The sequence below is a fragment of the Halichoeres trimaculatus genome, unplaced genomic scaffold (assembly GCF_033239565.1).
Source record: "Halichoeres trimaculatus isolate MK-OKI-2021-1 unplaced genomic scaffold, fHalTri1.1 fHalTri1_scaffold_4, whole genome shotgun sequence".
In the NCBI taxonomy this organism is placed as follows: Eukaryota; Metazoa; Chordata; class Actinopteri; order Labriformes; family Labridae; genus Halichoeres; species Halichoeres trimaculatus.
In genome coordinates this window covers 25319593-25331684 of record NW_027437182.1, presented here as the reverse complement: position 1 = coordinate 25331684, position 12092 = coordinate 25319593, and the positions used below count along the sequence as shown (strand labels likewise).

At 39.0% G+C, this 12092-nt stretch overlaps 2 protein-coding genes across 7 annotated transcripts; both read left to right on the top strand.

Annotated features, from left to right (window-relative positions):
- The first annotated feature begins 270 nt into the window (after positions 1–270).
- On the top strand, positions 271–2260 carry LOC141789537 (cytochrome b-c1 complex subunit 10-like). Its single transcript, XM_074668998.1, has 3 exons — positions 271–382; positions 1444–1584; positions 2079–2260. Exons 1-2 carry the CDS (start codon positions 321–323, stop codon positions 1562–1564), a joined length of 183 nt encoding a protein of 60 aa, XP_074525099.1. The 5' UTR covers positions 271–320; the 3' UTR covers positions 1565–1584; positions 2079–2260.
- Positions 2261–2609: 349 nt separating this feature from the next.
- On the top strand, positions 2610–10655 carry mbd3b (methyl-CpG binding domain protein 3b). Of its 6 annotated transcripts, none has more exons than XM_074668992.1 (8): positions 2682–2766; positions 5163–5231; positions 5853–6012; positions 7677–7814; positions 8040–8130; positions 8798–8975; positions 9439–9591; positions 9760–10655. In XM_074668992.1, exons 1-7 carry the CDS (start codon positions 2753–2755, stop codon positions 9584–9586), a joined length of 798 nt encoding a protein of 265 aa, XP_074525093.1. In that variant the 5' UTR covers positions 2682–2752; the 3' UTR covers positions 9587–9591; positions 9760–10655. The 6 variants fall into 6 exon arrangements, with proteins under 6 accessions (XP_074525097.1, XP_074525093.1, XP_074525094.1 ...); XM_074668993.1 differs by having other exon boundaries at positions 2689–2766; positions 5166–5231; XM_074668994.1 differs by having other exon boundaries at positions 2714–2766; positions 5163–5192.
- The last annotated feature ends 1437 nt before the right edge of the window (positions 10656–12092 follow it).

The following is a 12092-nucleotide window of genomic DNA, read 5'->3' as shown; positions in this document are numbered from 1 at the left end:
GGAAGATTTGGTTAAAATGCTTTGTGACCTGCTTATGAAAATGCTACCTCGCAAGGTGCCATGTTTAATTTGAATAAAAATGCCAGTATTAAGTTCACGAAGTTAACACGCAGATTTTTATTTGCAGCTGGATGGCTGCCAAAGGTAGAGCTTATAAACTCAAACGCCCTGTTTTGTAAATGGAGACCTTTGGAACAGTGACCTGAAGCGACCCTGAACCACGGCACGCAGTGTGTTAGCTATTTTGAATAGGCATATGACGAGGCAGCCCTGGGTCCTACACAGCCATCTAAAGAACTACAAACCCAGAGAAGGTCAGGATGGTCCAGAAAATACTCAATAAATTCATCGGCAACAAGTACATTGCCATTGTAAGAACGTGGTAAGTAAATTTCTGAAACCAAGTGCTTTGTGATGCAGATACTAATGCCAGAGCACGGGCTGTGCCGTGTTTTAAATGACGCTTTCTACGTTTATTTGTCCTGTGTGACCGTTTAGCTTCCTAGCTAGCTAGCCTGAGCTAAACTCAACTGTACTATATGGACTCGGCCAACAGGGCTAGTTAGCTTGGGTTTGACTAAGAAAAATTTGTACTGTTTTGCGTTGTCTTTGAAATAATGAACTTATGTTATCTTGTGAAATGTAATAAATCATTCCACATTGTCTTGCCTTTATTGCCAATAGCAAGTACAAGTAGGCTATATTTTGAGATAACTGTAATTATCATATTGCCAAACCACTAACTATAAGATAGTGACAGTAATAATTTATATTCCTCAAATTTTATGCCAGTTAGTGATCACTGACTAATGTTGGACAGTACAACTTACCTTCTTATTAAACTTATCCAGGAATCATTAATGAACTTCAATTTCACACTTAAGAGAAATACAATTTTTAACAACACAACTAATAATTATAATGATAATAATTAGCTTTAATTTTACAGCACTTTTCAAAATATCTTATGAGAAATGAGAGAGGGAGGAGGAAGATTAAAACCACAAAAATATCTGGAGAGAATCAGACAATATAAAAGGCTAAAAAACACCATCAGAGGAAATTACCTAAAACTTAAGAAAAATAAAAACAGTAAATGATTAAAACAATTAATCAGCAAGGGATAAAGGATTAAAGATTCAGCCTGAAAAACGAAACAAAACATAAAAGCAGTTTTTTGATTACACACTCAGATAGCACATCAACAAAAATGGGTTTTTAAAAGAGGACAAAGAGTCTGCCTATCTGATATGTATATGAATATTCCCATTTTGAATTAGAAATGTTTTGACTATTATTATTAATCTCTGTAACTGCACAGTTACTATATAAGTTATAAGTTTAATGCAACTTTCAAGTCTTACTACTACCTACTGCACGACTCAATGTCGATTTGAATTTCTGCCTTATTCATTTACGATGTGTGTTTTATTTTTCATCTAGGGTACCAAACATGGTTGCCTGGGGAACTGTTGGCGGTGTGGCTCTGGTTCACTTCACAGACTGGCGGTTAATACTAGACTATGTGCCGTACATTAAAGGGAAGTTCAAAAAAGATGAGTAAAGTCCCACCAACATTCAATTGTGAGTTTATTGTCATTTTACCAATACTTACTGATCTTTGTTTACATTCTCTATTAGAGATGTTTACTGGGGTACATATTGCTTTGCGTTTTCATTACACACCTGGCAGGTAGTTCAAGTCCTGCTCATGCACTTGCACTGGCAACCTAGTCCTAATGTAAAAAAAAGTCTCTTTAAAACATCTACAGTGATAAAACCTAATGGCAGGTCAGTACTGAGTACTGAGTACTCTGAGGTCAGGCTTCCCTTTGAGCTTGTAAGATGACAAATCTATAATAACATATGTATTTCTTCTAAGCTCCACATGGATCCCAGGATATTTTCAAGACTAAACCAGCTGGGTGTATAGTCCCCAACTTTCTCGACCTTCTGCCGCTCCAGTCGTTACCCCTTAAATCTTCTGTCAGATTTATGTCAGAAATTCAAATTATTGGCAGTCCAAGGATGTGTTAATGTACATTTTCTTAATGAATGGGCTGTGTATTTGTTTGCAGGACCACATCTTGGGAATGGGCGCATGGGTGGATTGCTTTCACAGCGCAAGTTTCAGGGGCAAGCTGTGGCTCAGCGATCACTGTCACTGCAGACTTGTCTGGCTTTTGGACTTTGGGATGCACTCTGTATAAAGGCTGTTCTTGATCCAGTATTATTTAATGTGAATAAAACTCTAACTGACCCAATTGTGTCCAGTTATTCAGCACAATTTGAAATAATAATTTCATGTTTAGAATGAACTTTTTGGAGGAGGGATTGATACACCATGTACAACTTAAGTGGGTTTTTTTATGCAGAAAAACTTAAATTCAGTGTAAGATAAGTTGTGATTTCTTTACCTAGTGGATTTTGTTCTTGCCAACTGGCTACGATTTTTCGTATTGTAAAATTTGTGTGAAATAAAATGCACATTGAATAGAACACATCTAAAAAGTCTGACAACATAAATTTTGCGCAAATTAATAAACACATCCACCATGCTATTGCTGACCTTCATGCACACTGCGAATCCACTAGGTTCGATTGGGCACTCATTCATTTTATCAACCAGACAGCGAAATTTGCGTGGATAATGTCTTCCATTTCTGTCATCGAAGGGGGAGGGGACTGAAAGAGGAGAGGGGAGAAGGGATTTAACATAGCGAGAGGGAGAAAACGAGATAGTGTCTTCAAGATGGATAAAAACGAGTAAGTACAACATGTAATGGCTATTGAAAACCATCAACGAGCGTTTAATAGCAACTACAGCATTTGACGCACGATGTGTCGTTTTAATAATATATCTTGAAAGTGTATATTATCGATTAGGCAGATTCACTCGGTGGTCTCGCTTTTGCAAATTGCTATGCCGTGGTCTCTAGCTAGGATGTCGTTTTCTTAGCATCAAAAACCAAAGTTCTCTTCTTTAATACTCGCAGTTTAATTAACATATGCATCGAGTCGGTACAGTGTGTCGACATGCCGTTTCGACAATGAAATATCTTGTCGGACAATGCAAATTGTGTGGGTTTTTTTTTTTTGCATCTGCATCGTTGCTGTATGTACAAAGCCCACATATTCGTGAAATGCATACAAAATTGTGTCCGCGTCAAATCGATTAGATGTACTTTGTCATTCATGAAGCCGGCTACACGTTCGTATGACAACGGTCGGCATTGTGGTGGAATCGGCTCCAATTTCATGAAGCTAGCTTACATGAAACTTTCACTTTTGTACTAGGCTGGCTACAAGTGCATTGCGCCATTTGATAACGTCTGGTTGAAATCATTATCAACCGGTGTCAAAGATTCTTGTTGCATCTACGGCACTATTATTAACGGTTAATACAGTAGTACCCTATATTTCCCATACATTTACATTGATGTTGTGCTAGCCTTAATTGTCAATTACTGAATGAACATCAGACTTCCGGTGATTCGTTGCAAAACAAAGGACTACAGATAAATCGACGTTTGACAGTTTTAAGTTTTAATTATTAGTCATTACTTTACATAAGATAATGTTGTTGTTTTTTTAAATATGAAAAATATTGATACAAACATTACCCTTATTTGCCAACATTGTAAACACTGCACGGCATCAAAAGATGATAGTATCATACTGTCATGTAAAACTATTTTCCCCTCAGTTAAAAATACGACTTTAAGCACGACAGATAAACTCACGATTTTTTTTTTTTTTACCACACTAGTAAAGTTTACTTTAATGAAAACGATGTTATAACAAATTAAAACATATATTTATTTTCTCACACTTCTCTAACCATATTAGAATATTTGTGGTTGATTAGAACATTTTTTTTTAATTCAACTGTTTTGTTAAAATTTACCTGATCATTGCTCATGATTTTTTTAAAATCGTTTTGATAACATGACTGATTGACTTCTATGGCTTTCCTTTCTGCTTTCTTTTTCTATTTCTCTCAGCTGAAGATGCATGATCTCTGAAACGTACTAAATTTTGTCTGATATTTTGAACACTCATCAAATTCATTTTAATTAATTATTTTCTATTTTAGCAAAAATGTAGCTGCATCCAGTCACATGCGTTTAATGAAGATTAGAGCCTATGTCTCGTTTGAAATGAATTAACACTCTACAACAAAAACTTAATACATTCTAAAAGAAAGATAAAAGAAGTCAGCTTATTTTATAGCATTTTGAAAACGCACCGTATTTAATTTTTATATTTTGTTTGGTGAGTGCCTATAGATACTTGAAAAGTTGGACCAAGCCCGAACGAGCATTTAATGCTTTACTACTTGTTTTGGGGGAAAGGTGGGTGGCTGGGGTCTTTTTATTCTGAAGTCAAAGGCGTCTTACTTCCTGTTTCGTGCGCGCTCTTCACGGTACCTAGACGCAGCCAGGCTGTTCTATGTTTTCCTTGCGGATGTAGCCCTCGTGCCCCGGCGAGTCAGGCAGGTAGTGATGTGGCTGAGGTCCGCGGCGGAGCGATCTGCGCGATGACAAAGAGATGAGATGTTAGCACGGAGATCCCATTTCGGAGGACGCATGTAGTAATATGGTCGAAACAAACGCGTAAGAGGCAAAAGAGCAGCCACAAAATTCGGCACTTTTCTTTAAATTCAACGTAGTTGTGAGCTGTAACTTTTAGAGGATTATTAGGCCAATCGCGTGGGAAATGGAGAAGAAGAGGTGGGATTGCACTGCTCTCCCCAAGGGCTGGAAAATGGAAGAAGTGACCAGAAAGTCGGGTTTGTCAGCAGGAAAAAGCGATGTCTATTACTTTAGGTACTAAACGAGCGAGGGCTTGCAAAACTTACTTTGTGCACAGTACACCGAGTTTTCTAATGAAGTATGAGAGAGGGGACGGTGTTCGTCATAAAGTTTGGGAGGGGAGAAAAAGGGGGGCCGTTTCTAACAGGGCAACGAGGCCAACCAGGCCAGCTCCACTCAGAAGTGTTGGGATAAGAAGGAGTTTATCCAACCGTGCAAGCTAGCAGCAGCAGCAGCAGATCACGGCTGGCCACACATTTGAAGAATCAAACTCAGTGTCATATCAGTTCATTCTTTTTTTATTCCCCTTTGAAATGAATCAACAACGGCAGATTTGTTTTCATTTAGCAGAGGAGAAGAGCAAGATGAGGAACAGAGGCAAGAGAGGGGGGAGGCGGGTCGGTTGTATAGTTTGTGGTAGGCTAACTGTACAATCATACTGCTGTTAACTGTGGTGTGTGATGTAAGAGACATTTGCATGAGTTACTAGCACGTATCCACCCACAGTTGTTCTTTGTTGGTCATTGCTCAGGCTAAAGATATTGTTGCTCCCTCAAGTGGAGTAGCAATGTTTCCATTCTGAAACATTTGGTCAGTTTGTTAAAATGACATTGTGCTCACTGGATTATGGAGTTTAATGTTTAAACTACATATGCAATTACTCTGTGTGGCCATCTGCACCCATGTTTTAATGTATGGTGTTTTTTTCAAAGATAACAGGCCTAGTTAGAGAAATAACCAAAGATTTCATCCATTTCACAAAGTAATGTGGTTTCATTGCCTTCTTGAATGGGCACTGCTTCTGTTGCTTTGACTTGTTGCATGTTCTGGTCTTTGTGAGTAGTTCTCTGTCTGCTGTGTGTGTGAGTGTGTGTTTTGATTTGTGACCTGTAAGTTGTTCCCTGCCTTCCACTTTGTTTTTAGTCAGTCTTGATGTCTTTTTATCACATTTGTCATGATTGCTGTTGTTATTGTGTTGTCATTGTCTCTGTTAATGTTGATATAAGTATAACAGTTTCTCTCTGCTTCGCCCGCCAGTCCATCTGGGAAGAAGTTTCGGAGCAAACCTCAGCTGGCGCGTTACCTTGGTAACCAGATGGACCTTAGCTCCTTTGATTTCCGCACAGGGAAGATGCTGATGAGCAAACTGAACAAGAACCGTCAAAGGTTGCGCTATGATAACAACAACCAGAACAAGGTAAGAAAAACACGAGTGTGAGCTGCCAAATGTGAACTGGTCGATTTTCCTTATAAACATATTAAAAAAACTGGTCAAATAGTGAGTGATTCACATTGAAATAAAATGCAGACTTAAGCCAGCCTCACATAAAACCACTTTTAGATCTTCTTTTAGATCTGATTTTCAAAAAGACAATTTCAACAATTTCATAGACCTGAGATCTCATATGGGCAAAGAGGGCGATCGGCTTTGTCAGCTGGCTGTCCCACTACGTTTTCTGTAATGCAGCAACAAAAAATGGAAAAGAATATGCGCTACAAATGCCACAAACTGCTTCTCTTTAGTTTTCCACTTGGCTCTTGGTGTAGTTTTGTTGATGAAGTTTCCCAGTCTGCTCCTCTTGTAGGTTGTTGCAGGTATTCTGTTGGAATGGTATAAAACATATTTAATATTAGGGGTGCACCAATCACAATTTTCTGGCCGATCACCAATCTTTAAAAAGCCTGTGATTTGGGCCGAAACATGTTTTTTACTTTTTATTTTTTTATAACTGACAGCATATACCTTCAATGTTCCAATTTTATTTTATTGAAAATCATTGAAAAATACCTGTGAAACAATAAAATCTTTACATTTGAACTAAACAACCAATAAAGTGTCCTGAGTTTTAGGTCTCAGAGCAAAAAACAACAATGGCTGGCTGTCAGACCTTCTCGGAGGTATATAAGATCAGCTTCAATTGTTAGAATGTTGTGATCACTGATCACTGATCACAGACCCCCCAAAATTAAGGAAATATTAAATTAATATGAAAAGTCACAGGACTGTGAGGCCCTAACGTGATCTGGAGTGGCAAAATAGACATTGACACCACCCGCTGGGGGATTATTTAAACAAATGAGTCCTGAATCAGGTCATGCCTTCGATCTCTGAGGGCAGCAGGTCGGCCCTAAATCGGGTTTAAAATTGTCTTGTGCTTGGCCTGCCTAAGAGTAAGCAGGAAGTATTTCTCTCTTTGCTCCTAGTGCAGTCCGTTTTGTAATTGTTTTCAGGCACTCAATGTTAACACAGTGCTGGAAATTTGGCATAAATCCATTCATCACTTACCTAGAACAATAAACCATTATGTGTTGTGTGAAGAGAAAAAAGAACAGGGTCCACTTTTTTAACAGCACAGAAACAAGCGGCTTGAAAAAGTTTTTTTCATCGTGCTGATGAGCTTACTGTATGATGCTCTACATCACACTACCTTCATAGGGAGTAGGATAGAAGGAATTATTACAGATGTGGAGTAATTACTGATAACATTTGATACTTGTTGTTAAAATTTCAGTCATGAATTCATGTTAGATTATCAGATGAGTCAGGTACAAAGAGTGAGGTGATTAAATGCTTACTTGCTGATAATATTTACGTTAAACCAGGGCACCAGATGGCGCACAAAAATCATTAATCTAAACTTTTCAACAAACAGCTTGAAAGCTCTAGTCTAAATTCTCGCTTGTGTTGTACGTCGCTTTGGACAAAAGCATCTGCTAAATGAAACGGTAGAAAATAGTAGAAGTTGGCCTGTGGACAGTGTGCCTTTATTTGGCTCAGCCTCGTCAGTGATGTGTGGAATAATATGTCATTCTGTCATTCTCTTTTGAAGTCTCATCCTCCTCTCTCTGTTTCATTTTTAGGGCAAACCTGACCTGAACACGTCCCTCCCAGTCAGACAGACAGCTTCCATCTTCAAGCAGCCTGTTACCAAGGTTACCAATCATCCAAACAACAAAGTCAAAACAGATCCTCAGAAAGCTGTTGACCAGCCCAGACAGGTGAACACAGACTTCCTGTTTCACTTCACATCATCCCATTTCATCTGAAAAACATGTAATCTGTGACCTCTGCACTGGTCAAAATGAATTTTGAATTAGTTGTTGATGGATTTGTTTTTGCTTTACTACTTAAGCACTCTGTTTAATTTGAATAAGTGATATCTTACTGTTGCAACTACTTACAGCTTTTTTGTAACCCCTTTTGTCTCTTTGTTTTGTCTTCAGCTGTTTTGGGAGAAGAAACTCAGTGGTCTTAATGCATATGACATTGCAGAGGAGCTTGTGAAAACAATGGAGCTGCCCAAAGGCCTGCAAGGTGATATACAAATTAAACATAGCTCCTTCAGGCCCCGTTTACACGACGCCGAAAACGGTCGATTCCGCAAACATTTCGTTGCGTTTTGGCCTTCCGTTTAGACGAGACCACGTTGCGTTTTCAGTGAAAACGCAAACTTTTGAAAACGCTCCCCAGAGTGGAAAGATCTGAATCCGCTCCTCCATCCAGCTTCGTGTAAACACAGAGCGGAGCGTCTCAGGGTGAAACGCTGACGTCGCCGCATGCGCACTCGCAGTTTCAGGTGAAGGCTCCGCGCTCAGCCACATTTCCAGTTGAGCCAGTAGTTGGCGGTAATGCGCGTTATGGTTGGATTGCCGACCGTCTCACACAACAAAACGGCAGAAAAAGAAAGAACAGAAGAGGAGACTTCTCCTCCTGGAGTCGTATGAACGTGGATCGTTTTCACGCCGTCCTCATGTAAACGCGGGTGGCTTTTGAAAACGCAAAGGAAGAATCGTTGCGGGAGTCTCCGTGTAAACGGGGCCTCAGACAGATACACTCTGTTATCTGTATATGAATCCTGAATTGTGTTTTTCATGTAATTCATGCTCTCAAACTATTGTGTTGAATTTGATTAAGCACTGTTAACCCTGAGCGAAGTTACAGTGAAAACGTTTTTTTTGTGACCACGCTGTTGGCTCCTCAGGTGTTGGTCCAGGCTGCACAGACAAGACTCTCCTGTCGGCCATTGCGAGCGCCCTGCACACCAGTGCTGCTCCCATCACTGGGCAGCTGTCTGCAGCTGTGGAGAAGAACCCAGGAGTGTGGCTCAACACGGCACAGCCGCTCTGCAAAGCCTTCATTGTTACAGATGAGGACATCAGGTAGGGCATTACAGAGCACCATCACACATTGATCGTCACAATGTCAGATTTCTTTTGCTAATTCTATAGTTGCTAAATTGAAATATCTGAGAACGGGATCCAAAATATAGAAATACTGTACTGTATATCCTTGGAGAAGTATGCTCAATATTTTCTGATCTGATCTCTTGATAGTACTATTTAATAAGGTTTGAATAAAAACCTGAAAGAAGTTGTTTTTTTTATTTTTTTCTGAGTCATTATAAACATGGTATCAAAGGCCTGAGCTGAATCAAAATAAGAAATAATAAAGAAACCTTTCAATGATTCACCCAAAGTTAACAGACTGTATCAGTTCAGAAATCCCACAGTGTATAATGGGGGACCCTGTAAAAAGACACCATCTGCTCTGTGCTGATTCTGTGGCTGCTATAGGCAGCTGTAACTGCCAACTGTAACAGCTTCCTGTTGTGTTCACATGTAGGAAACAGGAGGAGCTGGTGTACAGTGTGAGGAAAAGGCTGGAGGAGGCACTAATGGCGGATATGTTGGCCCACGTTGAGGAGGCTGCCAACGACGGGGAGGCTCTGAAAGAGGAGGGCAACGGAAGTGAAGATATGGAGAGTGTATAGCACAGGTCGGTTAAGGACAAGTTAGGGTTTTTTTTAAAGCAAATTTAAAGACTGCAAAGAAAATGTACTATGGGTATCACTCACATCCAGTCTAATCCATGACTCAGAAAACTAGTTTTATTTGCAGAGTGCACAAGTTGTCTGATTTTGTCCCATTTTTTCTTCTTTCACAGGATTTTGTAATGGTTTTGTTTGCCACCTGTACACATGACCATGAACAGTAGGAGCCCCACAGCAGTCAAGCCCTGATGAACTGTCCTATAGTATCTGCGTCCAGCTTTAACCTATTCATCATTCCCTTTACCGGATGGGACTCTTGACTATACATTAGATTCATTACCCAACTTATTTCAGAGCTCCGATTTTAAAATCAGAGATATTAAGTTAACTTATCAACAGTGTGTCCAATTCAGTGTTCAATGAGCCTATTTTTTTTAACTGACAGGCTTTGAATGGGTGTGTATATTTGTGACAATCATGTCAAGTCCAAACAAATAACGTCATCAAGAACATAATCTGGGTGCTATTTTGGTTTTGTGCAGATTGGAAATGAATGTTTTGTATTTTTGACATGTCTCTTTCTTAGCATGTGCACTCCATGAAAGACTGATGGAAAAAAAAATCCTTGATTGCTTTTCTACAAGACCTATTAGCAGATGCAGACTAGACTTCAGCTAATTAGAATTTGGGACAGTGCTAACCTGGCAGATGATGTTACTTATGCAGATAATGTAGTTTTAATACACCGTAAAACCATGGGAGCACTTTGTCACATCAGCTGTAATCCTGAGTCTGTTCAGTATTGACCAAAGAGGAGACATGTCATTAAGGAAGGGAAGTCGTTTGAAGTCTTCGTATTTAACTGTATGCGAGCAGTTTGGCTTTGCTGCTCTAATACCTAACATAAAGAAAGTAAAAGGTACATCTGATGAGGCTGAGCACTACAGGAAGGACAGGGAGGACTTGAAACCTCTTTCTGTTGTAAAATTACTACTGTTTTTAACTCCTCATTATCATTTTAGGTGCTTACTGATGTTGTGAAACACAGCTGTTCAGTGCCAAGGCTTTGTTTCTTTCACAGCTTCAGTCCACTTCTCTTTTTTTTCTTTTTTTTTTTTTTTGTTGGTGTCAATGTTACCACACACATGCTGCCTCCTCATAAACCCACGCACAAAATGGTCACGCAGCAAACTACATTCAGTTTTTAAGTCTTCTCATTTTTCATCTGGAAATAATCTCGTGTTTCTTTTTTTTTATCCCTGTATGTCAAGCTTCAATGATGAATATTGTATCATGGTGAAATCATGCAGACCCCAGTATCAGCAGTTAAATTGCTGAAATGAATTTGATTGTACTACTTATTAAAATGAGTTGACATGCCAGTAAATCTTTTGCTCATGTTTTTTGTTTTCATATACAAAGACTGAAGACATGCACTTGTGTACATGTGTTTGTAAAATTAGAATCACGTGATCAGAGGAAAGCTGACTGGAAGGGAAAGTGTAGTGCAGTCTGCACAGATGACCACAACCATGAGAGGAATGTGAGGGAAAGTTGATCGAAGAACTTGGGAGAGCTTTCTGTTCTTCAAGTGCCTTCATGCATAGATGTCTCAAGAAACATCTAAAGGGTCAAGGAGGAAAGAGCTGGTCTGTTGATCAGTGATCCAGAATCTGAAAATAGAAACCAGGGGAAGGTACACAATTTAAGGTTTTGGGGTGAAGGGTCATCTGCTGGTGTTGTTCCATTGTGTTGAATCGAGCCCAAAGTCAAAGCAGCGACTGGTACCGGTCAACCAGAAGATTTTAGCACACTTCATGCTTCCACCTGCTAATAAGCTTTATGCAGATGCTCATTTCCTTTTGTAGAAAGACTAAGCAATTACCTACAGCGCCAAAACTACTCAATGGTTTGTTCATGTTGGTATGACTGTGCCCAATTGTCAGGCCAGATTGGCTCGCCTGAATTTCCTCAATAGGGTATTTGAGAAGAAGCTGAAGATGAAAAACACCTGAAAATACAAATGAGCTAAATGCATCTATGAACACTTATATCACAGCGCCACATTAATTCAGCTTTTTGTGGTAAAGGTGCCACAACCAAGTAGGCTATACAGTGTATAAGTATATAAAGGAATCCACACACTTTTTTTTTCTTTTTTTTTCTTTCCTAATTTTCAAAAAGTTGCAGTAAGCATAACATCAAAATCATGACTCATTTTTTTTTTAAATGAGCACTTTCTGAATTGAAAAAAATGCATATTTACTAAAAACTTAGCTGAAAAAAGTTGTCAAAATTGCTGAATGTATCAAATGTGGTACAAAAGAAATACATCATAAACAAAATGATTCAGCAATATTTTTTGTGGGTCTTGTTAAAAAAGTTAATCAAAATCTCAGTTAAAAAAAACATAAATGATTTGTGGCTATTTTTTGATGGGTAGGGCTCAAGAATACCATAATAGTTTAGGATACTGGATTTCTCAAGCTATGAGCCACAATCATCA